Source organism: Solanum verrucosum, unplaced genomic scaffold (assembly GCF_900185275.1).
Source record: "Solanum verrucosum unplaced genomic scaffold, falcon-dt-bn FXZP01000046.1, whole genome shotgun sequence".
Classification (NCBI taxonomy): domain Eukaryota; kingdom Viridiplantae; phylum Streptophyta; class Magnoliopsida; order Solanales; family Solanaceae; genus Solanum; species Solanum verrucosum.
In genome coordinates, this window is record NW_026020759.1 from 113453 (window position 1) to 141140 (window position 27688).

The 27688-nt window shown below is 34.4% G+C and overlaps 1 protein-coding gene and 1 pseudogene across 1 annotated transcript; both read right to left on the reverse strand.

The window, feature by feature from the left end:
* Positions 1 to 11509: 11509 nt before the first annotated feature.
* Positions 11510 to 12275, reverse strand: LOC125812790 (uncharacterized). Its single transcript, XM_049492259.1, has 2 exons — positions 12189 to 12275; positions 11510 to 12078 (listed from the first exon to the last, which is right to left on the reverse strand). Exons 1-2 carry the CDS (start codon positions 12256 to 12258, stop codon positions 11828 to 11830), a joined length of 321 nt encoding a protein of 106 aa, XP_049348216.1. The 5' UTR covers positions 12259 to 12275; the 3' UTR covers positions 11510 to 11827.
* A 705-nt stretch (positions 12276 to 12980) lies between these two features.
* LOC125812776 (pentatricopeptide repeat-containing protein At4g21065-like) lies at positions 12981 to 16221 on the reverse strand (annotated as a pseudogene).
* Between the last annotated feature and the right edge of the window lie 11467 nt (positions 16222 to 27688).

Sequence of the window (27688 nt, forward strand, 5' to 3'; positions counted from 1 at the left end):
TGTATATAAATATGGTAAACATATACAAATTCTGGATTTATACAATTAGAAATTGAATCATAGAAATTTTGGACGTGGCCCATATAAATATGGTTATATGTTAGTGGCGAAAACTTTTTTTTAAACTATAGCTATATTGAATAATTAACTAGTATATATTTACTTAGTCGCATAATTTTCTCATTAATTTTAAGTAATTTAAAATGTAACCAATATATATTCGCTACATATTTAAAAAAAATACTAAAAATATTTAATTGATTATCTATTATAAAAATGGTCAATAGCGGATAAAAAAATAAATGACATGGGTAAAAAAAAGGTAATAAGTAAAGTAAAATCTCACAAAATTAATATAGATGGGACCATGAAATATTATTATTTGTATATATTATTTAATCGATAAATTAATATTTATTAATTAAAAGAGTATTTTGAGATTCAAAGAAGGTTAATTTTGCTTACATCAAAATCATTGTATCTTACCAATTTATGTATCATGTTTATTATATTTACATAGAAAAATAGATTTATTATACATAAAGTATAATAAATACTCAAAATCATTGTATCTTACTAAATTATGTATCATATATTAAATTTATATAAAAAAATAATTTCATTACACTTAAAGTACAATGTATGTGTATGATTCATTATAAATTATTTTTTTGTTAAATGATTTATTGTAAAATAAATTTAAGAATTCAATGATTCATTATAAAAAATAAATTCATTACATAATGTTCATTGTTTCTTAATAATTAAATATTATTCATTGTATTTTTATTAAAAATATTCAATGTATGACAGTGAGAGAATAAACTATATGAGAAACATAGGAAAATTCTTGAAATTATATCCAAAAAATGACTTCTCATTTAAAAGGTATCACAAAATCATTATGTTTGTACAAAAGAGATCATTCCTCATGCACTCAAAAACATTTGCAGTAGTGGCAACACTAGAATTTTTGGATGCAATAAGAAAAATTAGAGATGTGCTTCAACTAGATTTATATTTTAACAAAAAAAATACAATATAATTATCTTTCACTAAATTGTCTTAGATATATTTATATTTTTAAAAATTATTAATTTATAATATTAATGATATCATATATCTATACAAGGGTTTTCTAGAAATATATATATTTTTTTTCTTATGTAAATGAAAGTTTTTTCATTAGCCCAAGTCGGAACCATAAGAAAATATTATGTTAGAAAATGAAGTCATCAAAGTCATAAATTGAGCGTGGGTGCTTCTTTGTTTGTAATTTGGAAACGATCGTAAGCGTAAAAGGATATGAAGGGCGGCGAGGAATCAAGCATGAGCGTTAATGGTAAAAACGAAGTGAAGAAGATGACAAAACCGGCTTTCAGACCCGCAAAAGATGACACAAAGCCACTTCTTCAAGACCCAGTAAGCGTTAACTTCTCCATTTCATTCTCTGTTAACTTCCTTCTCAATTAACCTTTGTTTATTTATGTTTGTAGATACTCAGATCAGACCCAATTGAGACTGAGGAAGCTCTCTTGCGGTTGCCTCCTTTTCCTATTTCTAAACCCAAATGTCAAACCCAATGAATATTTTTAAATTTTGTATCTGATATGACTCAATTTATTTGCGCAAAAATTGTGTTTCTTCTATGAAATTTGAGTGTTCCGCAAAACCCCTTTTTACCCAATGTAGAACAACTGTATATTCTCTGCACAAAATATTACTAGTCCTAGTTTCTTGACAGAGGAACCAAAACCTCAAACAGCTTTTGTCAAAATATATATCGTTGAATGTGGTTAAAGATATCATCAATTCTCATCCACAGGTTTTCTTGTTGGGATATAATACAGTTCCAACTTTATTATCATGATTTCTTGTTATCTATCTGAAGTTTTTGGTTTCCAGTCTGCCCTGATATGCAAATAATTTATGCTTTTAAATGCATTGCGTTGTCGTTAATATTTTTGTATGTGCGCATTCCGTAAACCAATATCAGAGATTTATAGCCCAGAGATGCAATTCTTTCTTCTTCTTTTTTTTTGATGATGGCCAGAATTTGCAATTCTTTCTCTATAAAGATCAGTGTATTGTGATTTTATGGGTCATGAAAATAAACTATTAAATGATATAGGGGTTCTACATGTTAACCTGAAAGTGTGATAATTCATTGTACCTCTAGTTTCATATCTGTATGATAACATACATAAGCTTCCTCTTATTTTTTCTGTAATAGATATGCCTTTTCTTTCTATAAATTGCTAAGTTTTCCATACAGAATCTGGAAAAGAAAGAACCATTGCTTAATTGAAATTTGAAATACAGAAAAACGAATAGATTGGTTTCTCATAAAGCAAGTTCGGATTCCTTTGTGTTGGATGAAGCAACAAAGTTCTGCTTCTTTGAATATGTTCATAAACAACAATAGCGTGCTTATGTGGTACTTCTACCTTCTCAATTATAATTTTCTCTTTGAATTTGAGTCAGGGCTTAAATGTTTAGATCAAGTCTTGAAGGTTTTTCTTTGTTGGGATTTTGCTAGGAATTCCGGGTAACTTTCTGTATTAGGTGAAGCTTACTTCCTGCGGTGGCCCCTTGGACCTTATCCTCTAAAGGGTTGGGTTCTAGTGGCGGGCTCTTGGGTCGCCCGGACCCATATCTAGTAAAAGTGGTGGCCTGTTGTCCCCACACCCTCTTATCATGCATGTCTGTGAGAGCAGTTTGTGCTAGCGTTTTGGCGCTCACCTTATGATTCTCAGTCCTCTTTCGCCGAGATGCCTTTTATAAAGATCTTTTCCCGCATCGGAGATAATATCAATTGATGTCCAAACTCTCTTGGATTGGTAGATATGGAAGGTAGATGAGAGATGGAAGGTGATGTGGAATTGTAGTTTCCTGTTTGGTAGCTAAATATCCGAGTTTTTTTAGTTACTATTGATATTGAAAGTAACAGATTGTGGCATTGAGTTTCAATTTCAAAATGTGAATTATTTTTTATAGGATTGGAACATCTGTTCTACTTAAAGCCTTTTAGGAGTGTGTTCTGTACAAAGGAAATGTTTGTTGCGAGAATAACATAATTTGTTACTTATTTTTACGTGTTCGGTACATAAACAAAAAAATATTGTCCTAAAAACATGTGTATGCAATCTAAATACATACTATGAGAGGTGGGGTAGGGATAAGTAGGCTTGTTCATGGTTATGGTTAAAAAATCAAACCGAACAGCAATTCGAACCAAACCGATTAAAAAACCGATATTTGGTTCGGTTTGATTTTAAATTTTGAAAACCGATACTATTTGGTTTGGTTTTGATTTTACTAAAACACAACCACAAAAATAACCAAACCGAACCAAGAAGTTAGATGACACGTGCGTTGCACGTGATTACCAATTCTAAAAATATATGTTATAGTAAATAGTATTGCTTATTTAACTGAAGAGTTGAATAATAAGCTTAGCAAAAAATAATATTGCAGATTCTTTTGTGAATGTTCGACGTGGATCGTTATATATATTTCTTATTCACGCAAATCTATGGAAATGGTCAATGAAAAAATTTTATTAGTAAAATGCAATAATGTATATATTTATTTCAATTTGATGAGGTTAATCATGTAATTAGTCTTATCTCACTAATATTACCTTATAGACCATATTTGCTTTGTATTTTTCTTGTCATCTAACCAGTTGTGCTTTGCATGTATATTTCACGTTAAATTGTTTAGATGTCATAGAAACATGAGAAGAGAACAACTAAATTTTATATATTCACATATTTTAACATTGGTTGTGAGTTTTTTTTTTAAAAAAAAAAACTCAAAACATTTTAAAATAATATATTTTGAAATTAGAAGATCTTGTTAACTTGATAATACATTTGTGACATATATAATACTTTAATTTAAATACAAATACCTACCCAAATATAAATATATATTTGCAGTAATGAAAATATTTATCTCATAAAAGTAACTATTAAATAAATAATAAAAATTAAAATAATACAAACTTCAACTAACGTTATTACAAGTCATATGAACTTTTTTTCGTCTAAAATACTGAAATATTGAGGAATAGTAAATAAGTAAAATAAAAGGGCAATGTTTATATAATAATTACTATTTTGAATTAAACGTTATAAGAGCCTGTTTGGATGGGCTTTTAAGCTGGTCAAACTGGCTTAAAAGCCAGTTTTTGACTTATTAAAGTGTTTGACAATTATCAAAGTGACTTATTTTAAGCCAAAAGCTAAAAGCTAGGGGAGGGGAGCTTCTTTTTTTTTAACTTAAAAGCCCTTTTGTGTTGACCAAGTATATTACCTTTTTGCCCTTAATTCTTTTATACAATTTCCAAATTGCCCATATTGAATTATTATTATTATTATTATTATTGTTATTATTATTACTATTACTATTACTATTATTATTTTTATTATTATTATTAAATTATTATTAATTATTATTATTTATTATTATTATGTTATTATTATTATGTGTATTATTATTATGTTATTATTATATATATATAATTAATTATTATATTATTATTATTATTATTATTATTATTATTATAATTATTTATATTATTATTATTATTATTATATTATTATAATAATATATTATTATTATATTATTATTATTATTATTATTATATTATTATTATTATTATTATTATTATTATTAATTATATTATTATTATGTTTATTATTATTATAATATATTATTATTATTATTATTATTAAAATATTATTATTTATTATTATTATAATATTATTATATATTATAAATATTATTATTATTATTATTACTATTACTATTACTATTACTATTACTATTATTATTTTATTTTATATTTTATTTTTTTATTATTATTATTTTATTATTTTATTATTATTACTATTACTATTATTATTATTATTATTATTATTTTATTATTATTATTTCTGAAATATGAATTTATATTCCTCTTATAAGGTGGTAAAGAAATATGTGAATGATAGAAAAATATTATTACTTATGGATGTAAAACATAAATTAATTTTGTTTTAATTTTTTTTAAGTATAAAAATCTTAAATTAATCAACTTTTTATCATGTTAACAGCTTAAAGGGTATTTCAGACATTTTGATAAAAAAAAAGTGTTTACCAGCACTTATTTGTCAAACACATCAACAACTTTTTTTTCAACTGCAGCACTTTTATCCAAACACATAACTACTTATTTTAAAAATAAGTTCCAGCATTTTAAAAAGTTACTTTTTAAAAGTTACTTTTTTTAAGTCAATCCAAACGGGCTCTAAGAGTCTAAATCACATATGTATTATTGATAAATAAAGTCATTCTTTTGTCTTGAGCATAAAAAATAAATCATGACAATTCTCTAAATTTCGGAAAAGATATTCAAAACCATACATCTACATCAGAAGAGAAATTGTTAACAAAAACAAATGAATTTAGACTACATGTTAACTTCATATATTGGAACATTACATACTAATGTATATATTAAGCAAGAAAATAATTATTATATCATCAAAATTATTTTTCTCAAGCACACGAGGTTATGAAATATACACTCTTAGGATAGAACGACTTACTTCATCGGAATAGTGGTACCTCATATTCCGCTAAACTTCGATCTCTCTCAACGACAATAAATCACACAAAAAATTTTAAAATGCAAGAAGAAGAAGAGTAGAAGATTTAAAAAATTGTGGTTGAAAAATGAGAGGAAGTCCCTCTATTTATAGTCAACAAAGGATAATATGAACAAATATTTTTTGTGTCTTATCTGAAAAGTCATGACCTTTTCGAGAAGTCACAACCTTTTGGAAAAGTTACAACTTATTGAAAAACTCACAACTCTTTGGAAAAGCCACAACTTATTGAAAAAGTCACAACTCTTTGGAAAAGCCACAACTCATCGAAAAATCACATCCCTTCGAAAAAAAGTCACAACTTATTGAAAAAGTCATAACTCATCAAAAAAGTCACAACTTAAGTTAGGGATATTATAGTAATTTAACATTTAAGTTAGGAGTTCATACTTTTAAAGTAACTAGATTCACCGCACGTGCGTTGCACGTGGTTGCCTTGTCTTGAGATTGACATGAATATGTAAATATATAAGACTATATTAGTCACAATATATTGTTTTTTTTTTGTAGATGATTTTTCCTATAGTTGTAACCGTTATTTATGGGTCTCCAATTATAGACTCCTAAATAATACTGCCTTACGCTCGAGTGATTTACTTATTCATTGTTTTTTTGGCGCTGCCTTTGTTATAAAAGTAACTTACTGAATTGTTGATAACCATAAATTCCATACAAATGGTGAAGTGGTGATACCACTGATAAAAGTTACAATAGTGCTGCCCTCACTATTTGTTACATATTTCATCGGGGTATTATTTATACAACACGCAACAATATGAACACAAAATTTGGTATTTGTTTCTTTAGTAGTTGTCTTTGTTTGGTGCGATCATAAAGGGTGTGGATTCCACTTGTATTGAGTTGTATCAAACTAAATAGCTTACTAAATTTTCAACTAAAAGTGAGACCAGCTCATTAGGTACATAACTCCCCATGTATTGATTGATCAAAACTGCTTTACCATCTGAACTCATAGACAATTTTCAAGATTACAATGCTTCATTAACAAACACACCTTTCATTTATGGTCTCTGGTGAGGATTTTCAAATGAGTAGACGCTTCAATCATTGATTATGCACAAAGAGACCAGTTAGAAGGGACTCTCTCCTGGCCCATCTCTCTCATGTCTTTCAAATTCATTGTGTGTGTAATCCATACTGACCATCTTATCATATTTAAGTCTTCAATATCCCTCATCATAACTGAGGTATCTGGATACCAATGATCACTTTTGTTCTGATCTGAATATACCTAACAGAACAGAAGCCATACCATAAATTATTATAACGGAAATAATATTACTCACTTCATTTCAATTTGTCTGTTTGGTTTTGACTTGGTATATGGAGTTTTAGGAAGTTAAGAATACTTTTGAATCTTATGGTCTTAAGCATTGTGATGTGGAAAGTTGATGTTAAAAGGTTGCAAAAGGAAAGAGACGTTTTTTTTAGACAAACTCAAAAGGAAAGTAAGACAAAGAAATTGAAACGGAGGAGTAACTGGTTTCTTTCTTATGCTGAGAAGCAAATCAAAAGGGGGTGTTTTGTTCCGTCTATTTCATATTATGCACATTGACATCGAGAGGGAGCATACGATACTCAATATCTAGCTCTCTGGATATCTTAACCATTTCCTCAACTAAGAGGGCTCTCCCTGCCCAACTCTCTCTCATGTCTTTCAAATTCATTGTGTGTGTAATCCATACTGACCATCTTATCCTATTTAAGTCTTCAATATCCCTCATCACAGCTGAGGTATCTAGATACCAATGATCACTTTCGTTCTAATCTGAATATACCTAACAAAACAGAAGCCATACCATAAATTATTATAACGGAAAGAATATTACTCACTTCGTTTCAATTTGTTTGTTTGGTTTTGACTTGGTATATGGAGTTTTAGGAAGTTAAGAATACTTTTGAATCTTATGGTCTTAAGCATTGTGATGTGGAAAGTTTATGTTAAAAGGCTGCAAAAAGGAAAGATATGTTTTTTTAGACGAACTCAAAAGAAAAGTAAGACAAAGAAATTGAAACGAAGGAGTAACTGGTTTCTTGCTTATGTTGAGAAGCAAGTCAAAAGGGGGTGTTTTGTTCCGTCTATTTTACCAACAGTAATAATTCCAAAAAAAAAGTCAGGATAGGTGATTTGTGTGTAGAGAGACTACTAAGATGAGTGTATTCTTATTGTGAGCATCATGAAAGAGCAAGTCAACCACTATAACGCAAGAGATCCGTAAAGGAAACAACTGAAATTTATCAATGGAAGATGAATAGTTGTATATACCTTGTTATTTTTTCTTTCATCAATGCTATTTTTTCCATAAGAGGTGAGATATACATGCAGAATTCGATTGCATCTCAGGACTGTGATAGTAGTTACTTATGGGTTGTGTAGATAAGACACTGTTGGAATATATGATCTTCAAGATATCATATTTTAGGAGTACCGTTGTCAATGTATTCATCTCTTCTACAATCAGCTGAAACCCAAGAATCAGAAAAGGTCCTTTAATATACAAAGTCGAATGGTATCTAAAGATCTATATTAGAGTGGATGAATTCTTACATGAACTCTGTCTATTTCAACACAATGCCCTACATCAAATGGGTGCATCACAAATAAGAATATTATTGCCTTGAATGCTGTCTTGGCAGTGTTTCCAAACATGAATATGAACAGAAGAACCTGAGAGCTCATAAAGACTAGGAAATGTGTAGTGTCAACATTGAGTATAAGAAGACAGACGACCAGTATGATAACCCATACTAAGATGTTCAACAAGTGATGCAGTTTGTTCACAATAGTCTTTGTGTATCAGTCGCCATGTGGCCTGAATCTCGATGAGTGCAGGTACCTGGGGAGATGAGTGCAACAATGTTAACTCCAAGGGTAAATCCATATTAGTACCATTGATGATGGTAGCGTATGGTAATAGTCTGCAATAATTGGCAGTAATTTGATGCATAAAAAACGTTATCCGTAAGATGCACCGTGCGGGTAACCTAAAGCTAGCAGTAACATATATATTTATATATTATAAAGACAGTTTTTATAATTGCCAGGGAACTGCAGGGAAGCAGAAGAACCAATAATAGTCCATATAATTGTTGCCTCAAGGGGATGTAACAAAGTCGATTAGTGCCCTGTACATTCTAGTTTGTATGGTATTTTTCTTCTGGACTGTGAAGCAGAGTTGGTGTGATTGTGATGCATACAAGAGGGTAGCAGTAAGATGTAAAGGTCAGAAGTAACACATATATGGGAAACTTGTAATTACAAATGGCAGGGGGTTGTGATTCACCGAAACTAAAACAAATCAAGTCTAGAAATAGGAATATATGTTATAGTAAATAGTATTGCTTATTTAAGTGAAGATTTGAATAATAAGCTTAGCAAAAAATAATATTGCAGATTCTTTTGTGAATGTTCAACGTGGATCGTCATATATATCTCTTATTTACGCAAACCTATGAAGATGGTCAATGAAAAATTTTATTAGTTAAATGTAATAATGTATATGTTTATTTCAATTTGATGAGGTTCAATCATGCAATTAAATCTTATCTCATTAATATTACCTTATAGACAATATTTGCTTTGTATTTTTTTTGTCATCTAACAAGATGTGCTTTGCATATGTATTCCACTTTATATTGTACAGATGTCATATGAACATGTGAAGAGAACATCTACATTTTATATATTCACATATTTTCACATTTGTTGCGAGTTTTTTTTATAAAAAAAAACTCGGAATATTTTAAAATAATATATTTTAAAGTTAGAAGATTTTGCTAACTTGATAATACATTTGGGACATATATAATACTTTAATTTAAATACAAATACCTACCCAAATATAAATATATATTTGCATTAATGAAAATAACTATCTCATAAAATTAACTATTAAATAAACAATAAAAATTAAACTAATACAAATTCAACTGACGTTATTACAATTAATATGAATTTTTCTTCGTCTAAAATGCTGAAATATTAAGAAATAGTAAATAAGTAAAATAAAAGGGCAATGTTTATATAGTAATGACTATTTTGAAGCAAACTTCATGAGAATCTAAATCACATAAGTAACATTGATAAATAAAGTCATTCTTTTGTTTTGAGCATCAAAAACAAACCGTGACAATTATCTAAATTTTGGAAAAGAATTCAGAAGCATATATCTACATCACAAGAGAAATTGATAACAAAAACAAATGAATTTAGACTACAAATGAATTTAGAATTACTTCTCAAAATAGTGGTACCTCATATTCCGCTAAACTTCGAACTCCCTCAACGACCATAAATCACACAAAAAGTTTTGAAATGCAAGAAGAAGAAAAGTAGAAGATTGAAAAAATTGTGGTTGAAAAATGAGAGGAAGCCCCTCTATTTATAGTCAACAAAGGGTAGTATGAACAAATGTTTTTTGTGTCTTATTTGGAAAGTCATTAACTTTTCGAGAAGTCACAATCCTTTGGAAAAGTCACAACTTATTGAAAAAGTCACAACTCTTTGGAAAAGTCACAATTTATTGAAAAAGTCACAACTCTTTGGAAAAGTCACAACTCATCGAAAAATCACAACCCTTCGAAAAAAGTCACAACAACCCTTCGAAAAAAGTCACAACTTATCGAAAAAGTCACAACTCATCGTAAAAGTCACAACCTAAGTTAGGGATATTATAGTAATTTAACATTCAAATTAGGAGTTCATGCTTTTAAGGTAATATAGATATAGATATATAATTCTAAACAAAAGATAAATATTTTGTTAAATTTTAATCAACTTAAGTCTTTAACTTTACCATTTTTCAAGCTCAATGCTTAAATTTTAGCCCAACTATTACAACCCTAAGTCCAAGTCCATCAAAACCTATTACTTTAGTCTTTACCTACTCTACCTCACATAAGATAGTCATACTTTCTCTTAATTGAATCATTTTGTTCGTGTAATAATAACTCTAGAATTGCTTAATTGCTCAATTAAACTCACAGTTGCTAGTAGCTTTCATTGTTCATGTACTAGGTGTCTGTGTCTATCGAGATACGTATGTCCTTACAAAATTTATTACTTTGAAATTGAAAAAATCAGAAAAATCGAACCAAACCGAAAATAACCAAATCGATGGCTTTTTTATTTTTCATTTGATTTGGTTTGGTTTTAGAAATTTAAAAACCGACTAAATTGGTTTAGTTTTGGTTTTAACCAATAACCGATTCAAATCGAACCACGAACTCCCATAGGGATAGGGGTGAGGATGGGGACTATTTGGGTGAATTGAAGATGAAGTGTGTTAGAGGATTAGGAGGACAAAATTAATGTAGAATGCTACTTGTAAAACTTGTTTTTCCTATTTTTACTAGGGGGCATCATTATTTTTTCCTAACTTGTCATAGAGAAACGTATTTTCAAAATTTTTTGACCAATCAAACATGAAACATATTTCTCCATATAGAACACACCCCAGATCTTTTCTTTTAGTCGCAGAAGGAGGATTAAGATAGAGAAAAGTGTGGTCGGGTACGTGGTAGGGGTGAAGATGTTATATGTATCTAGGGAGACTATTGGCAATGAATACTTCTTAGTTTTCCTTTAGAAATAAGATTGAACTATAAACAACCACAAGGCTTTGATAGAGTGATAAGAGAACATCGCGTGCCGTGTGATTTAGACATATCATGGCATCATATACCACACTATAGATAAAAGTCAAATATTTAAGAGGAGAAGAATAGAGGTATGGACTGGTCTTTCATCCAAGTTTCCAACCCGTTCTTCAATGAGACTCAGAGATTTCTAGATTATAAAAAAGAAGAAAGAAGATTGAAATCTATACAACTTGGACTTAATATGTTGTGGTTTGAATGTCAACATAATGAAACATGTCACAACTTGTTGAGAAAAGCAAATGTGCAAGGCCTAGGCCCAAAATTTTAGTACTTGTTGAAATATAGAGCTGCATTAGATGTTTACAAAGCTCTACAACGAATTTGGTACAAAACTGAAACCCTCCCAAAACACAAAGGAAAATATATCTTAGACAATCTAACGATTTCCCCCCATCAAATGAACTGAAAGAGGGTACATCAGTTTCAGTTTCTTGGAGTAAACCATATAAAAAACATAACAAGAATGATGGTGGAGGCTGTGAATGATTTCATAATGAGTAACCTCCATGCTCCATGTTAGAATGCGCGGTGAAGAAATTGAAGTCATGGTGACTATAAGAAAGTTGTTTCAGCCATGAACCTACAGCATTTTGAAGATCATATAGTTTTTCATAGTCCTTTTGTGTATGAGTGTTTAGCCATACATCATTTTGCATCTTGTATGCAGCTAAACCGAATGGACTAAGACGAATTCCATCCTCACCCTTCCTTTCTCCATCAGGTTTCTCTTCTGCAACATCTGAAAACAAAAGGCACATCACTCAGTCAAGTAGGATAGAGTAATACCGAAAAATTCTTACATTGTCAGTGTATAACTTAAATCAAATATAGCGAGTTTAAAATACATACCTTGGAAAGTTGATGACAATGTATGGTAGGTAAGAAAGCTTGCAGAAACATTTTTAGTAATTCCTTTCATTGGAACATGATAGATTGGATACCTAATAATATGATGTAAAGCAAATAACTTAGTAATTCCTTTCATTGGAACATGGTAGATTGTTTCCCCATGGGAATACCTCATAGTTTTTAACCAAAGTTTCAGGCCATGCTGAGGTGCCACTTTAAGGGCATCCCAACGTCTGAATAGAATTCCAAGATTAACCTTAACCATATATTTTGAAAAGAAAGAGTAGTTTATCGAGAAAACAAATCATTTACCAGTATAGAAAAGAATGGCCCCAAATAAGGTAGAATGGATATAGGAGACTCATAAAGCTGATCCTAACTAGTCCAATATCTAGGCATAATTGATTGTTAGAAATAATTTGAGAAGGATAACAGATTTGTGGCTCTGACATAGCACGACTTTTCCTCTTCCAGAAGTATACCAATTTGTGGAGTTCCTCTCAAATGACATATCCCATGAGCTACAAATCAAAATCACCTCACACTGTAATCTTCATTTTTCAAGTTATTAAAAATTATGCAAGAATGTTAGGAACTTCAGTGTGACCCTCTTCCAATGGTCAAAGCAACAGCTCCCCTAAACTTGCACCTCAGCCTGGTGGTATTACCCAAAAAGAAGCAATTTATTTTCCTCCATCATTGATAGTGTTCTCTCGTCTTTGGAATGTAACAGTGCCTTCAGTCCTGTGATCTGAATTGCCTCTTCTATTGGCATAAATAGAAACATTACTGTTAGATCCTTCTACTGCTTCCTTCAGAAGGACTATCAAGCGACTGCACCCAACTGCTGCCAGAATATTTCTTTATCCCGTTTACTTTCATAGCCGATCTTAGGCTGTTCGCATCGCTGCAATAACCAAAAGATAAGACAAACTAGATGCAAGTACATAGTTTGATCCAAGATCAGGCCCTATTTTGAGGAGAATCTCCCTTATATTTTCTTCTGCGCAAGGACTATGACCATGATGCTTACAAGCACTAATGAAACTCCTCAATATCACAGAATTAGGCTCTGTAGGCATGCTCCTGATAATATCATAAGCTTCTTCTAATTTCCAGCACGTCCAAACATATCCACCATGCATCTGTAATGTTCCATAGTTGGCCTGATGTTATAAATACTTGTCATTTTTTCAAAATATTCACGGCCCGCATCAACAAAGCCAATATGACTACAAGCATATAAAATTGCAGAAAATGATAAGCTATCCGGCCTAAAGCCAGATTCTTCCATTCTGGCAACAAGGACACAGCGTCTTCTACATGTCCATGATCAGCAGGACCAGAAATCATGATGGTCCAGGTTTGCAGATTTTTATCATCCATTGAATTGAATATGTAGAAAGCCTGTTGTATATGACCACATTTTGCATACATGCCCAGGAGGGCTGTTTCCAGCTCAACATGTAGTTCAATACCACTGGTAACAATGTGCGAGTGAATATATTTACCTAATCTGATATTCAGGATATGAGTACATGCCCCCAACAAGCTAACCAAAGTGACAGAATTTGCCTTTTCATTTGCTAGCTTCACACATTGGAACAAGAGCAGAGCATCTGAAGGCAAGTTACTGAGATATCCAGGAAAACATTGACTATTATGACTTTGAAAAGCCACACAAAAAGCAAAAACCTCACAGTAAAAGTTAAACAGGAAAAGAAAGCATGAAAGACAATTATTTTAGTAGACCTCCTACACAAAAAGAGAGGTCAAGGTAGCAAATACCAAAAAGGGATGAAAAGTGAACATAAAAGCCCATTAAACTGGTCCCTCTATATGATCAGGTACAAACTATTCAACTTCTTCTACGTCTATATAAGAATTGATTCATTATATGAAAAAAATGAGCATATCACATGTAGTGGAACTTGGCCTAAGAAATTTATAGAATTCACTTAGGTGACATCCTGAATCACACTTCTATGATATCAAATGAAATTGAATAAGACGGGAAAGTATTGACAAAACGGTTGGAGACCCCTGCAGGAAGAACAAGTAGAATTATTGTCATTACTTCAACTATGAGGAGCAATATCCAAATGTTCAGAGACTTCATCAGGAGAAAGAGTCAAGCCTGCTTATATTATCTCTATTGTCTCCCTATTCCCTATTTATAAATGCAAAACCCCTTATACTCTCCCTTGGGAAAGACAAACTAACCATAGTATCATTATAAAGTCGTCGTCTTTTCAATGTTTAATTCAAAGTTTATCTCAAAAGAAACATAATTATAGGATTTCTCTTTCTTTTGTCTAAATTGCAGATAGAATTTGACATGGGAATCCATCCATATGATATCCGGACAACTAAACAGCAGCAATGTTAGACTATTAGACTAAGTTATTGTCCATAATCCACCTTAGCTTGTTAGTTTTAGAATACTCACGACCATTGGAGCCATGAACTAGCTTCCTTTCCAAAAGTTTTGTAGGTAAAAAGTCCAAAGATTGGTTTGCAAAAATTGGGTTTCAAAGCTTAGTGTTTTTATTGGACATGAATGTACATAGAGATTCCAGAATTGAAAATAAAAAATCTAACATGCTCTGATGTATGCAAAAGTAAACAAATACAGCAGTGAGACCAGCATACCTAAATACAAAAGGCTGGGAGTGTTGCTCACATCCCAACCACGAAAGGTTTCCTTCTTTGTTAATTCCCCATTTTAAAGAGTGTCATCGGGACCTTTCCGAGATAAATACCTAAATCTAAACCATGAAATTTTTCTCCATTTTTACTTCCTTATTTTTCAGGAGTACATGCTCCTTTCCAATTTAAAAGAAAAAATTCCAACCCCAAAAATTTCCATCATTATTAGTCCCTGATCATTTAGGAGTGTATGCAGCTTTCACAATTTTAAAGGCTCATTGATCCTTTCAGATATGAACCCTAGGCATCGTTTAATAATCTACTGCAGTATTCCAGCAAGAAGGAAAAAGATAAAACGTTAGACTAGTGAACAAGTTTGGAACTCCTTATTCAAGCTAAAATATATCCAAGTAATATTAATACTGGTTTCTTCTTATGGTACAAAACAAGTATTCACAATCGACATTTGGGATGAATTTTAAAAAGTTCACTAAGAGTATTAGATCACAGATATCTGCTCAAGAGAACCACAAATACCATGGGACCAAATTTCTGAAGCATAACGAACAAGGTTACAAGCTAGCATTGTTCATAAAAATTGTGACCTATTATGTGTCAGACCTATCAAAACACGTTTAACTTACAAATTCCTCACAAAACCATACTTGAACTCGTTTCTACAAAGTAGTAAACTTGTCATGCTCAAAATCTACTTACAGTTTGGTAATTCTATTCATTCCCATTATAATAATCATCTTAAACAACTTCCACATAATGCTATAGAATCTCTCAGCCTTCGCACACTTGCCGGGTTCACAAATCATAAATAATGTACTGATTCCAGAGTAATCAGTAGATACATGAAATATCTTTTAGAAGGAGAAAGAAAAATAAACTGTAAATAATAAGACAACAATTACTACTATCATGCTTGAATCACAAGTAGTTAAAATCGGCTATATGATCCTTAATACATAGATTGTGATAATTGGGGTGTGAAATTCGTATAAAAGTTAATATGTGTTTTTGACAAATAACTGAAACAAATATACATACCAATGAACGTAAGCAGCCATCATTGAACTCTAAGAAACTATATCCCTCTCAAGCATTTCATCAAGCACCTGTCTTGCAAACCTGATCACACCAATCCAACATACATTCTCAAAATGGTATTGTTCACATGTAAATCTGAACCAAAACCCGACTTCACAGCCATGGAATGCAACGATCCACCCGTTCCAATCATCAAACAATGCCCAGAAACCTTAAGCACAACAGCGAATGTGAATTTATCTGGTTTTAATCCAATTTTTTGAAACTGTTCAAAGAGCTTCAGAGACTGTACTTGGGAATATGCTCTCATCATTGTGTTCCATGCGAAGATTGATTGAATTATGTGAGAATTATCAAAAATTGTACGGGTGAATTAGAGGGATATTGAAGAAGATAATGATATGAACTGGGAGAGATGATAGTGGTCGTGATGAATACCAATTTGTGGCTCTGACAGAGCACAACTTTTCCTCTTCCAGAAGTATACCAATTTGTGGAGTTCCTCTCAAATGTCATATCCCAACTGATCTGATACATTTGTCATTATTTTTTTTGTATCTTCTTCCTAATTATGTTCTTCATTTTTACTACTAATAGTTGTTACTTCAATTACTTTATTTATTTTGCTGATTATGTTTCTTTGATCATAACAGCGATTAAAAACTGCTGACCCAGGTTGGAAATATGGGAAAAGAACAAGTGAGACCAATAGGGTAGCACTTGAGTGTAACTTTTATAAAAAAGTTACTAATGGTGGAATCTTTCGTCGCAAACAACACCTGATTGATACTTGCAAGGACGTCACACGGTGTGAACAATGCCTGAATGCTGTCAAGGAAGAAATGAAAAAATATGTTGATGAAAAGAAGGAACAAAAACATCAGGCTTTACTTCAATCGGATGTGACTAATATTGGTGATATATTGTTGGTTTGGGTCCCAAGGCTTTTGGTTTGACTTTGAGCCATTAGACAAAATGCGGAGAAAGTTAAGGCTGAAGTTTTATTTTAGTCAACGTTGAAGTTTAAAAGGTCATTTTTGAGTTTTGATGATTCCATTAGATCTGAATTGTGATATTTGGTCTAGTTGAAGGCTTGGTTCAGTTCCCAAAACTTTTGGATGAGTTTCATGTCATTATTTGGAAATTTGGAGATTCTTAGGTTAAAGTAAAATTTGGTCAACATCGGGTTATGATCTAGTTTGAGTGTTTTGATGAATTCATTGAGTCCGAAATATCATTTCCAAGATAGAAGCACATTTGGTTTGTGTTCGGGAGGTTCTAGATGAGTTTTGGGTGAGTATGAAGCTTTTTGGGTGCTTTGCCGTTGTTTCAACAATTTGTGTCTACTAAAAGATTCGTTATTAGTTTTAAAGATCAAAAAATTATTCTGAAACTTCTGAAATTTTGAGCATGAATTATAGGAATGATCTACAAACTTTGGTGCATTTTTCGCTAAGTTGAGATTGGACTTTTATCGCGATATATAAACTAATTGTTCATCGAGCAAAAATGATATTTGACTGAGCAAACGAGCACGGAATTGAGTTTCCATTGAACAAGAAGGTCTGTATCATTATTTAAGACATTTAGGAAAAAGAATCGGGTCATTTAGCTATCGTATGAGGAAGTTACGGCTCTTTTAGTGAAAATTTAAATTGCTGGTGCACTGGTATAAATACTCTTGTAGCGGTATTTAAATTTCAGATTGTGTTCATTTGGTAATTTGAGCATATTGGGAGTTCTAGAGCTCGGAATGAAGTGATTCTTGCGACTTTCTTCTCGATTTAATATGGGGTTAGTATGCACTCATTTCAACTTTCTCTCATAATTTCTTCAAGTGGTTTTCTTTCCTTATCCGTGTATTTCTTGGGGGAAATTGGGTTTTTATCAAACTGGACTCAGGTTTTGATGAACAATGTATATTTAGGATCCTTATGGTATGGGTAAACTGATTTTGGCATAAACCTGTTGATTCATCAATTATTTTCATCATATTAACCATGTATAAGCTTGAGAATTAGGATTTTTCCTGATAAAATTTAAGTTTGATAAATTGAGGATTTCCAGGTCGATTTTAACTCCGTTTTCAATGACCCTAGCCCTCGTGATTGACTTTTTGGATTGTTTCGGACCTGATTTTCAAAATCACATTATAAGTGTTGTTGTTCATATTTTCTAATGGGTATTCTATATTTGATTAGTTGGTATGGATTTTGTGGCTGGACATGAAGGGAAAACTCAAGTACAGGGGTGATTGATTGTATGTTTGAGGCAAGTGGACTTTTTGACCCTTTGTTAAGTATATAGAATCTTGTATTCCTTATTGCATGTGTTAGGGAGTAATGGGAAGTGATAAACGGTTTGATATTTGTGGTCACATATTCATATTGAGTGATTCTAATGATAAAGAAGGAGAAAATAAAAAGGCAACTTGATGGTATAATGATGTGTGATGTGTTGCGGGTGATTTGAAAGATTATATTGATTCATTATTTATGATGTATCATGATTGTGTTGATATGGATTGTGTATTAATATGAAAATTGTCATCTTCTCATTGTTGTGTGAACATGCCTATTTGCATTGGTTCTAAAACACTTTGATGAGATCTATTGTGTTATGCCAATGGAAATGGATTCAGTGATTGATGATTATGCCGAGGGAAAATGGTCTAACGTGTGTACAAGCCAAGTCTAGTAGAGCCTCGAGGATCAGTGCAAAAACGTCATTTACTTATCTTCGAGAGGCTATGGTGACTTTTAAGAAAAACCTTCACTTCTTGACTCTCTACGCTGTGTCCTTGGTCCAATCTGATTCCTATTGTTTCATTCCATTCTCTCACTATACTAGTGACTCGTTCTTAGTTCTTCGTGCGTGCAATTGGGATGTCATCATATGATTTTGGTGATGAATCTAGTACTAACACGGAAGTGATAGACTTATGAAAAGGATGTGTGGTCAGACTTGGAATATTCTGCAATTCGAAGAGATTAAGTAAGGTTATAGTTCAACAATGCATTTTGACGATATTTGAATGGTAAGGGTGAAGAATGAGGAAATGCATGAACATCTTATCGTCTATGGTTAGTTATTTAGCAAGGAAGAGAATTTGAATGGTTTAAGTGTTAAAATACGACTGCTTCAGCATTACTTGTGTTCCCTTGTTTAGAGTCATGAAGTGTGTTACTTTTGCTATCGACCTGGTCTATGAAAAGGTGCATATCAATTTGGGCTAGAGGCTGAACGGATTTGGTAATGTATTGCAGTTACTTAAGGGGTAAATTTGTATGGGCTATTGATGTTTGCGTAATCAACGACACAACTTCCGATGCAAGTGTCTACGATCGTGCAATAGTATAATAACCCAACCAAGGGTTGGGGTCAAGTCCCAAGGGAGTGGTTTCGAGAATTAGTAGAAAAATAAAAATCAATTCTAACTAGTCATAGCTAAAGACATTAACGATCAAAAACATTGCAAATTAAAAGGGGGACACAAGAGTGTCAATTAACAATGGGATTTTTGCCACTAGTAAGTAAAAACAACAAAATAAACAAGGTTTCTAGGTAATGAGAGAGGATTCTTGGGATGTGACCGGAATACAGGTTAATTTAAATTATTGGGTACATTCTTTCGATAGGGAATTTATAGAGTAATAGTGACTAGGCTAAGCTATATGTGGGAATAAATTCTCTCTCGAGCAACTTACCCCATATCAAATGGGTTTCTCTCGGACACTCACTTGCCGCATGAAGACAAGCATAGGCCTTACCCCACTCACTCTCTCGAGCTGAGTGTTAGGATATGGGACTAGGGCTCACTCTCTCGAGCTAAACCTCATGTCGACCCACTCCTTAGGCCATCAATCTAGTAGTCTTGGTTTCGCGACCTCTCTCTCGAGCAAGCCGAAAACACATAAATAAACTTGTATTTGCAACTACAAATTTGTTAAATTCAACCACAACTACTAGATGAAATCACCATTAAACTACATCTAATCTATCAGCAAGCAAGATCCAACAACAATCTTAACCCATATTCGCTAAATCACACCCCAAGAATTGGGGTTTTTAGCCACACATCAAAAGATAAAAATTTATACCTAAATGAACTTGCATTCAAATGGGTATGAAGATTTAAGTCTTGTTACAGGCCAAGAATGAAGAATCTAAGAGACCCAAGTCCAAATCCTTGGAGATGAAACCCTCTTCTTCTTCTTCAAGTTTCAAAACCCTCTCAAACTCAGAGCAAATATAAAAAGTACTTATATTAATTGTTTCACACTACAAATCTGATGATACTAAAAATCTGATTATAAGCTAAAACTCTCTATGAGTATTTATAGTTATAAAGAAATATGTGCTACAGCAGACCATTCGGCGACATTAATCGAAATCGCCGATCAACTCAGCGATTCACCCCTTGATGTAGTTCATCGTAGTCTTGCACCATCCTTCAGCATCGTCGTGCTATGGGTCATTGGGTGACATAGTACTACCTTGCAGAACATCTCGGCGATGTGCCGACTACTCCCTTTTTCCGCCGACTTGATCTTTTCCTTCAGGGCTTAGCACACTGGAACAAAAGGCGAAGTGAAACCCTTCAGCGACTCGCCAAGTGGACTCGACGATCCTCAGGCCTTCATTTTCTTCGTTCTTTTCAGCTTTTTCGTTCCTTTTTGCGAAGTAGTGTCCATGCTCTCCTTCAATCTTCAAATACCTAAAACTTAAGGGGTTTCATTAGATATTGAGATAAAATAAGCATTTGAGGACACAATTTCTATTAAAATATAGCCCTAAATGAGTCCAATTTGTGGACTCATCAACACCCCAACTTAAACTTTTGCTTGTCCCCAAGCAAACTCAAGTTCAGTCGTTCAAAAAGGGTGTCTCAAACAGTGCTACACAAGACTCAATCATGAATACACACAACAAGAATCAATTTACTTATGCAAAGATCAAATGTGTACTTAAAGATTCAAGTTGTGACTCACCAATATCAAAGAATCTCATGCTCACAATACTTGCTTCAAATGCAAGTTCAAGCTCAACTATAGTGTTCAAACGCCCTCACAGAAAAGATGATTCCATATTCACACAATGATTCACAGTTAAAAGCTTTAGAATCAGATGCAACGCTCACTCTCACAAGGAAGAACACAATGCATGCTTTCACCCATAGGTTTGCTCCTATTTTCCGATCAACATTTGTTTCAGCTCACTCAAGATCAAAAAGGTTTTTTCAAGGTTTGTAATGGGGTTGAGTGCAAAGGTATGGTCATTTAGTCTCAGTGACTTTCATCCTCATGAAATGTGGTGCTCGCAACACTTCCTTTCCTTTTTCTTCATCATTCTCTTTAGTGCTCATAAGTAATCCTATTATTCACTTTCCATGGATTGTTTAAGAACCCCATTTCTTTTGTACCTTTATTTCACAACTTTCTTTTTCATTCTTTTTCTTTTCCTTTCTATTTTTCTCTCTTTCTTTTTTTTTTTGATATGGAGGGGTTCCATTTTTCTTAAATCCATGGGTGAGAGGAGACTTTCCTTGCACTTCTTGACTTCTCCTTTTCTTTTCACCACACCCTTGGCCTTAGTTGGCTATTCAACTAACCACAATTCAAGAGGATTATAGGTAGTGGATAAAGAAAAGTTATGATTTCATCAAGTTTTTTTCCAAAGAAGGTTAAGGCTCAAGGGGTGTTCAAAAGAGAATCACACGCTCACAGGGTAGGTCACAAAAGAGGTATATGTCAAATTGGCTCACACTCTTAGAAGTTGCCTAAGATCATATCAAGAGATAGCATCACTTAGTTGACCGAACCAACGAAGTAAATTCTAGGATCTATCATGCATGGATCAAAGTAAGCTCATCACACAAGGCATTGACACTAAGTCAAACAAGACTCCACACTTTTGCTAGTGTGTAACGGTCATCACAGGAGACTCGATTCGATAAATGGCTAATCACAACGAGATGCAAAGAGTTCACATATTGTCGATGCAACTTCATTTGGCCTTGTCGTAGCCGCGCATTCATGTTCGTTCAATTGAGAGCACTATTCAACTCATCGATATTGATCGAAACCGAGACTTAAATTTTGCAAAAGAACAGCCACATTCAACACACAAGAGGTGGCAAAAAAATTTCGAACGGATCAAAATTAAGATCATTTTGCAATAAAATAAAAGGAGCTAAAGCTCAAACATCCACGAAAAGCAGTGTAAAACCAATTTTAAACAGAACAGCCCAAATATATATACAAAACACGAACACAAATAGCACACAAAAGGTGTGGGCCTCACCCCACCACAAATAAAAGCAATTTGTCCTCAAATGCAATTAACAAAATATCCTGAATGTAAATAAAAGGAAGACAAATAGGAGGTAGGAGGTAAAGAAGGGATCATGTTTAAGCAGTCGCTCCATCTGTTTGGGCTTCAGTGCCCGGAGTGTTGTTAGTCTGCTTCAGGTTCTTGTTTTCTTTTCTCTCTGCTTCAGCTTCTATAGCGATGTTTGCCTCAACCATGTTATCCCAATCATGCGCTGCTTTGAAGGCATGTATCGCATTGACGAACCCTTGAGCCCATGAAGGGACAGCAGGGTCACTGTGAATCTTCCTACTGGAACTCGCTTCCGTGCTCTCGCTCTTGTCAGTTCTTCTGAACTGTTGTGCTCTTATATGTCTGGGTGGCATGTTCCTTCTTGCAACTTTTGGTCTGGCCATGTCTGCAAAGTCTTTGAGATAATGTTAGAACATATTTGATAACAAAAACAAAGACTTTCCTCAGCAGAAAGACTAGATAATCCGTTTGGCGAGCCATAGACAATCCGTAGAAGGTCACAGTGTGGAAGGAGTTAGGGGTGCAGACAAAGGGCAAGTAAGGTATTATTTAGCGATTCACCGAATGCACTTGGTGATCCCGTGCTCCTCGCCGAAAGTTACAGCAGACACAACAAATAAAAAATGATAGTAAAGGTGAAATGAGGTATTTAGGCGAACCACGGAGTGGTTCGACGAGCTCGTCACAGCTCGTCGAATCACCTATCGTGCCTACTTTTGACCCATTTTTTTCAAAATCGGCCCCGTAATCCCCAAAAACACAATTTAAGCACAAATAGCACAAATTTAACCAAGACCCATAACATACGAATACCACCCATCACACATTTAACTCGACTAGATATATCGGAGAACAAGATTTCACAGTTTAAGCGAGATTATCGAATAACAATCGACACTTAACCAGTTCTATCCAATCAGGGATGTTCAGCATATTTTAACAATATCGAAGAGTGTGCAAATAAGTACAATGCTGGCAAAATAATTATGGGTATTAAGAAGCTAACCTTTTGTACCGATTGAAATACCACCGAGAAGCTAGGCGGCACTGCAATCCAAATCCGCACACAAATCAATGAACCAAAATACTCCAAAAGTGCAAAAAATATAAAACTAGAGTCCAGGTGTGGGTTTGGACAGATAAAAAGTGAGGGAAAGTGAATGAAGTTGAAACTTTTAAACCTTTGATTTGCAAAAACCGTCCAATTTTCGCCCAATCGGCAACATTAGTCAAGCTCACTACTCACTTGGCGAAACACCAATTGTTTAGTTTCTCCGCCGAAATTTACAGAACCTCTAGTTTACAGGGGGTCCAAACGGTGGTTTCCATCGTGATCGCTGACATGGTCGACGATTCACCACTAATTTCCAAAACTCGCCGAGTTTTACAGACTCCAATGTTGACGATGTCTTGAGTCAAACGGCGGATAAGATAGGATTCGCCTATCCTTTCAGCGACTCGCCGACTAGATCTATTGCTCGCTAATCTGCACTTTTTGTTCACTCTCAACACTTTCATCTGCACAATCAACACACCATTATTTTATCAAAGCAAAAAAAAGCAATAAATGGTTTTGGGTTGCCTCCCAAACAGAGCCTTAGTTAACGTTGTGGCACGACGCAAGTTCACCTTTAAACCTCATTCTTGGGGTTAGCCATGGTATCACTCGGCAAACCCCCTGGCTGTCTCAGATTTAGGTGAGACGAGATATGACCCATCTGGGTCTCGAACTGTTTGATTGAAACTAAATGAGAGGTGACGGTCTAGCTAAGGGTAGACACATCTTCTTTCATGCCTTTTAGCATTTTGTCTGACTCTTCAACTTTGTTGAGGATGCGCGAGAGCATATCCTTAGACCTACCACCGTCCGAATCCTTTGGCTTCTGGCGCTCATAGGGAGGCACGTATCTGTCCTTCTCCCCATCCTTCCAATTTGTGTTTTGGTCCCTCCATTCATGATCTCTATCCTTCCAGCCTTGGTTACCACCCTGCCTTGGGTAGTTTAAACAATAGCCCCCTCCTTGATTTGCTAGAAAATTTACCTGCTCGTTATATAGGGCTTCAAATTTCATCTCTTCAGGATTTGCACACCCTACCCCCACAACTTTGACACTACGGGCACCAGCCCCCATGACATTTTTGGATAGGATGTCAAGTTGTGTCATGATTTTGGTTATGTTTTGGTCTCTCTCATTGTCTTTTTCAATCTGCTCCTTAGACAACTTGAATTTGAGAGGGGCTACTTGATCCTCGCGAGTGTATCACGCTCTGTTGATGGTTGTCATGCCATCTAAAAGTTGGGTTGGTACTGCATATGGTTGTTGCATTAAGACTCTAGGCGAGAGTTGGTCAGTGACACCTTTGTTTACCAAATCCAAACTCCGATAAAAGTATTGAAGTAGCACGTTGTCCGGCAAACCGTGGGTTGGGCATTGCAACACCAACTTTTTGAACCTTAGCCTAGTTTTGTGCAGAGGCTCTCCTTCTAGACGTTTAAAGCTCTGGATGCTATCCCGCAGTGACATCGTCTTTGAGGGAGGGAAAAATCGCACTTGAAATGCGGTTACCAACTCCTCCTAAGAAGTGATGGATTCACGTGGTAGCTCGGCTGGCCACTTGCAAGCCTCTCCCATCAACGAGAAAGGGAATAGTCTTAACCAGACCGACTCCTAAGAGATGTTTTTGAACGAGAATGGTCCACACACATCTACAAAGTTTCGAAGATGCTCATGAGGATCCTCATGAGCCAGTCCGCTGAAAAGTCCCTTCAGTTGCAAAAGTTGGAACATTGTGCTCGTTATGTGAAACACTGCATTTCCCTCGGCTGGGGGTAAACGGATGGCTCCAACACCTCCCATGAGATGGGAGCCATTGATGTTTGGTTCTTGGACATCGTTGAGACTTTCAATGTCGTCTTGGTGGCCTACCTGGCCACCGTTGCTACCATTAACACTCATGCTTTCTGAAATATTCACACAACAAACAAACAAAACTAAAAATTAAAAGTAGACTACAACGAATAGGAACAAAAATTCTACTAATCTAAAAATTCTCAAGTAACACCACTCTCCGGCAGCGGCGCCATTTTGATGTTTGCGTAATCAACGACATAACTTTCGATGCAAATGTCTACGATTGTGCAATAGTATAATAACCTAACCAAGGGTTGGAGTCGAGTCCCAAGGGAGTGGTTTCAAGAATTAGTTGAAAAATAAAATTAAGTTCTAACTAGTTGTAGCTAAAGAAATTAACGATTAAAAACATTGCAAATTAAAGAGGGGACACAAGAGTGTCAATTAACAATGGGGGTTTTGTCACTAGTAAGTAAAAACAGCAAAATAAACAAAGGTTTTTTTTATGACAAGGGAAACCCGCAGCCGCTACCCTTTGGGTGCACACAGGGTAAAACCATCGCTCCTATGCAATAGCTCGCAAACCACATAGGAGAGGTAACCCACACTAGGCAAACCCGGGGTGCCGAGCTCAACCTAGAAGGCAAACCCCTTGTTTTCGCTGACAAGGGGTTTCGAACTTGAGACCTCCAACATGGAAGTCCCAAGCCCAAACCACTGGGCCACCCCTAAGGGTAACAAAGATTTCTAGGTAATGAAAGGAGATTCTTGGGATGTGATCGGAATACGGTTTAATTTGAATTATTGGGTATATGCTTTCGATAGGGAATTTATAGAGTGATAGTGACTAGGCTAAGCTATACGTGAGAATAAATTCTCTCTCGAGCAACTTACCCCGTTTCAAATGGGTTCCTCTCGAACACCCACTTGCCGCATGAAGACCAGCCTACGCCTTACACCACTCACTCTCTCGAGCTGAGTGTTAGGATATGGGACTAGGGTTCACTCTCTCGAGCTGAACCTCATGTCGACCCACTCCTTAGGCCATCAATCTAGTAGTCTTGGTTTCGCGACCTCTCTCTCGAGCAAGCCGAAAACACATAAATAAACTTGTATTTGCAACTACAAATTTGATAAATTCAAAAACAACTACTAGATGAAATCACCATTAAACTACATCTAATCTATCAGCAAGCAAGGCCCAACAACAATCTTAACCCATATTCGCTAAATCACACCCCAAGAATTGGGGTTTTAGCCACACATCAAGAGATAGAAATCTATACCTAAATGAGCTTGCATTCAAATGGGTATGAAGATTTAAGTCTTGTTACAGGCCAAGAATGAAGAATCCAAGAGACTTAAGTCCAAATCCTTGGAGATGAAACCCTCTTCTTCTTCAAGTTTCAAAACCCTTTCAAATCAGAGCAAAAATAAAAATTACTAAAATTATATTAATTGTTTTACACTACAAATTTGATGATACTAAAAATCTTATTATAAGCTAAAACTCCCTACGAGTATTTATAATTTTAAAGAAATTTATCCTGCAGCAAACCATTCGGCGACATTAGTCAAAATCGCCGATTCCCCCCTTGATGTAGTTCATAGCCGTCTTGCACCATCCTTTAGCATCGTCGTGCTTTGGGTCATTGGGCAACATAGTACTACTTCGCGAAACATCTCGGCGATAAGCCAACTGCTCCCCTTTTCCGCCGACTGCTCCCCTTTTCCACCGACTTGATCCTTTCCTTCAGGGCTCAGCATACTGGAACAAAAGGCGAAGCGAGACCCTTCGGCGACTCGCCAAGTGGACTCAGCGATCCTCAGGCCTTCATTTTCTTCGTTCTTTTCAGCATTTTCGTTCCTTTTTGTGAAGTAGTGTCCATGCTCTCCTTCAATCTTCAAATACCTGAAATTCAAGGGTTTTCATCAGATATTGAGATAAAATAAGCATTTGAGGACACAATTTCTATTAAAATATAGCCCTGAATGAAAGGGTGCATATTGTTTTGGGCAAGAGGCTGAACGAATTTGGTAATGTATTGTAGTTACTTAAGGGGTAAAATTGTATGGGCTATCTGGGTACGATCTTCTCGGTGGGTATGATGTGTTTTAGTGCTGGATCTAGTTGACTTTCACGATCTGGTACTAGTGATAAATGGAAATAGACACATCGATTATTGAGTGTGATTCCTAACTACATAAGGAACTATCAGTTGTTTCACCTATTAGGGAAAGAGGAGGTTCGATGTTGCATTCACGTTTGAGGAACCAACTGGTTGTTACTACGGACGTTTGAGTTAGGCATTGTTGATAAGGAAAATTATAGTGGTAGATCTTTGGTTAGGTATTAATATGTTTAGGTTGTGAAGTGTATTTCAAGAATCTAATTGGGGACTAATGATTTCACTTATGAGCCAAAAGGAGTGGATTGATATTGAGATGATAAGATTATGGGTAAAGAAAGTTCCAGTGAGTATACTTGTGTGAAGGCAATTGAGGATGTTAGTAAGAAAGTGCATGTAGAAATTGGTTAATTCATAGGATTTGGCTAGTATATCTTGAGTGTGAAGTATCATATCAATGGTAAGATCGACT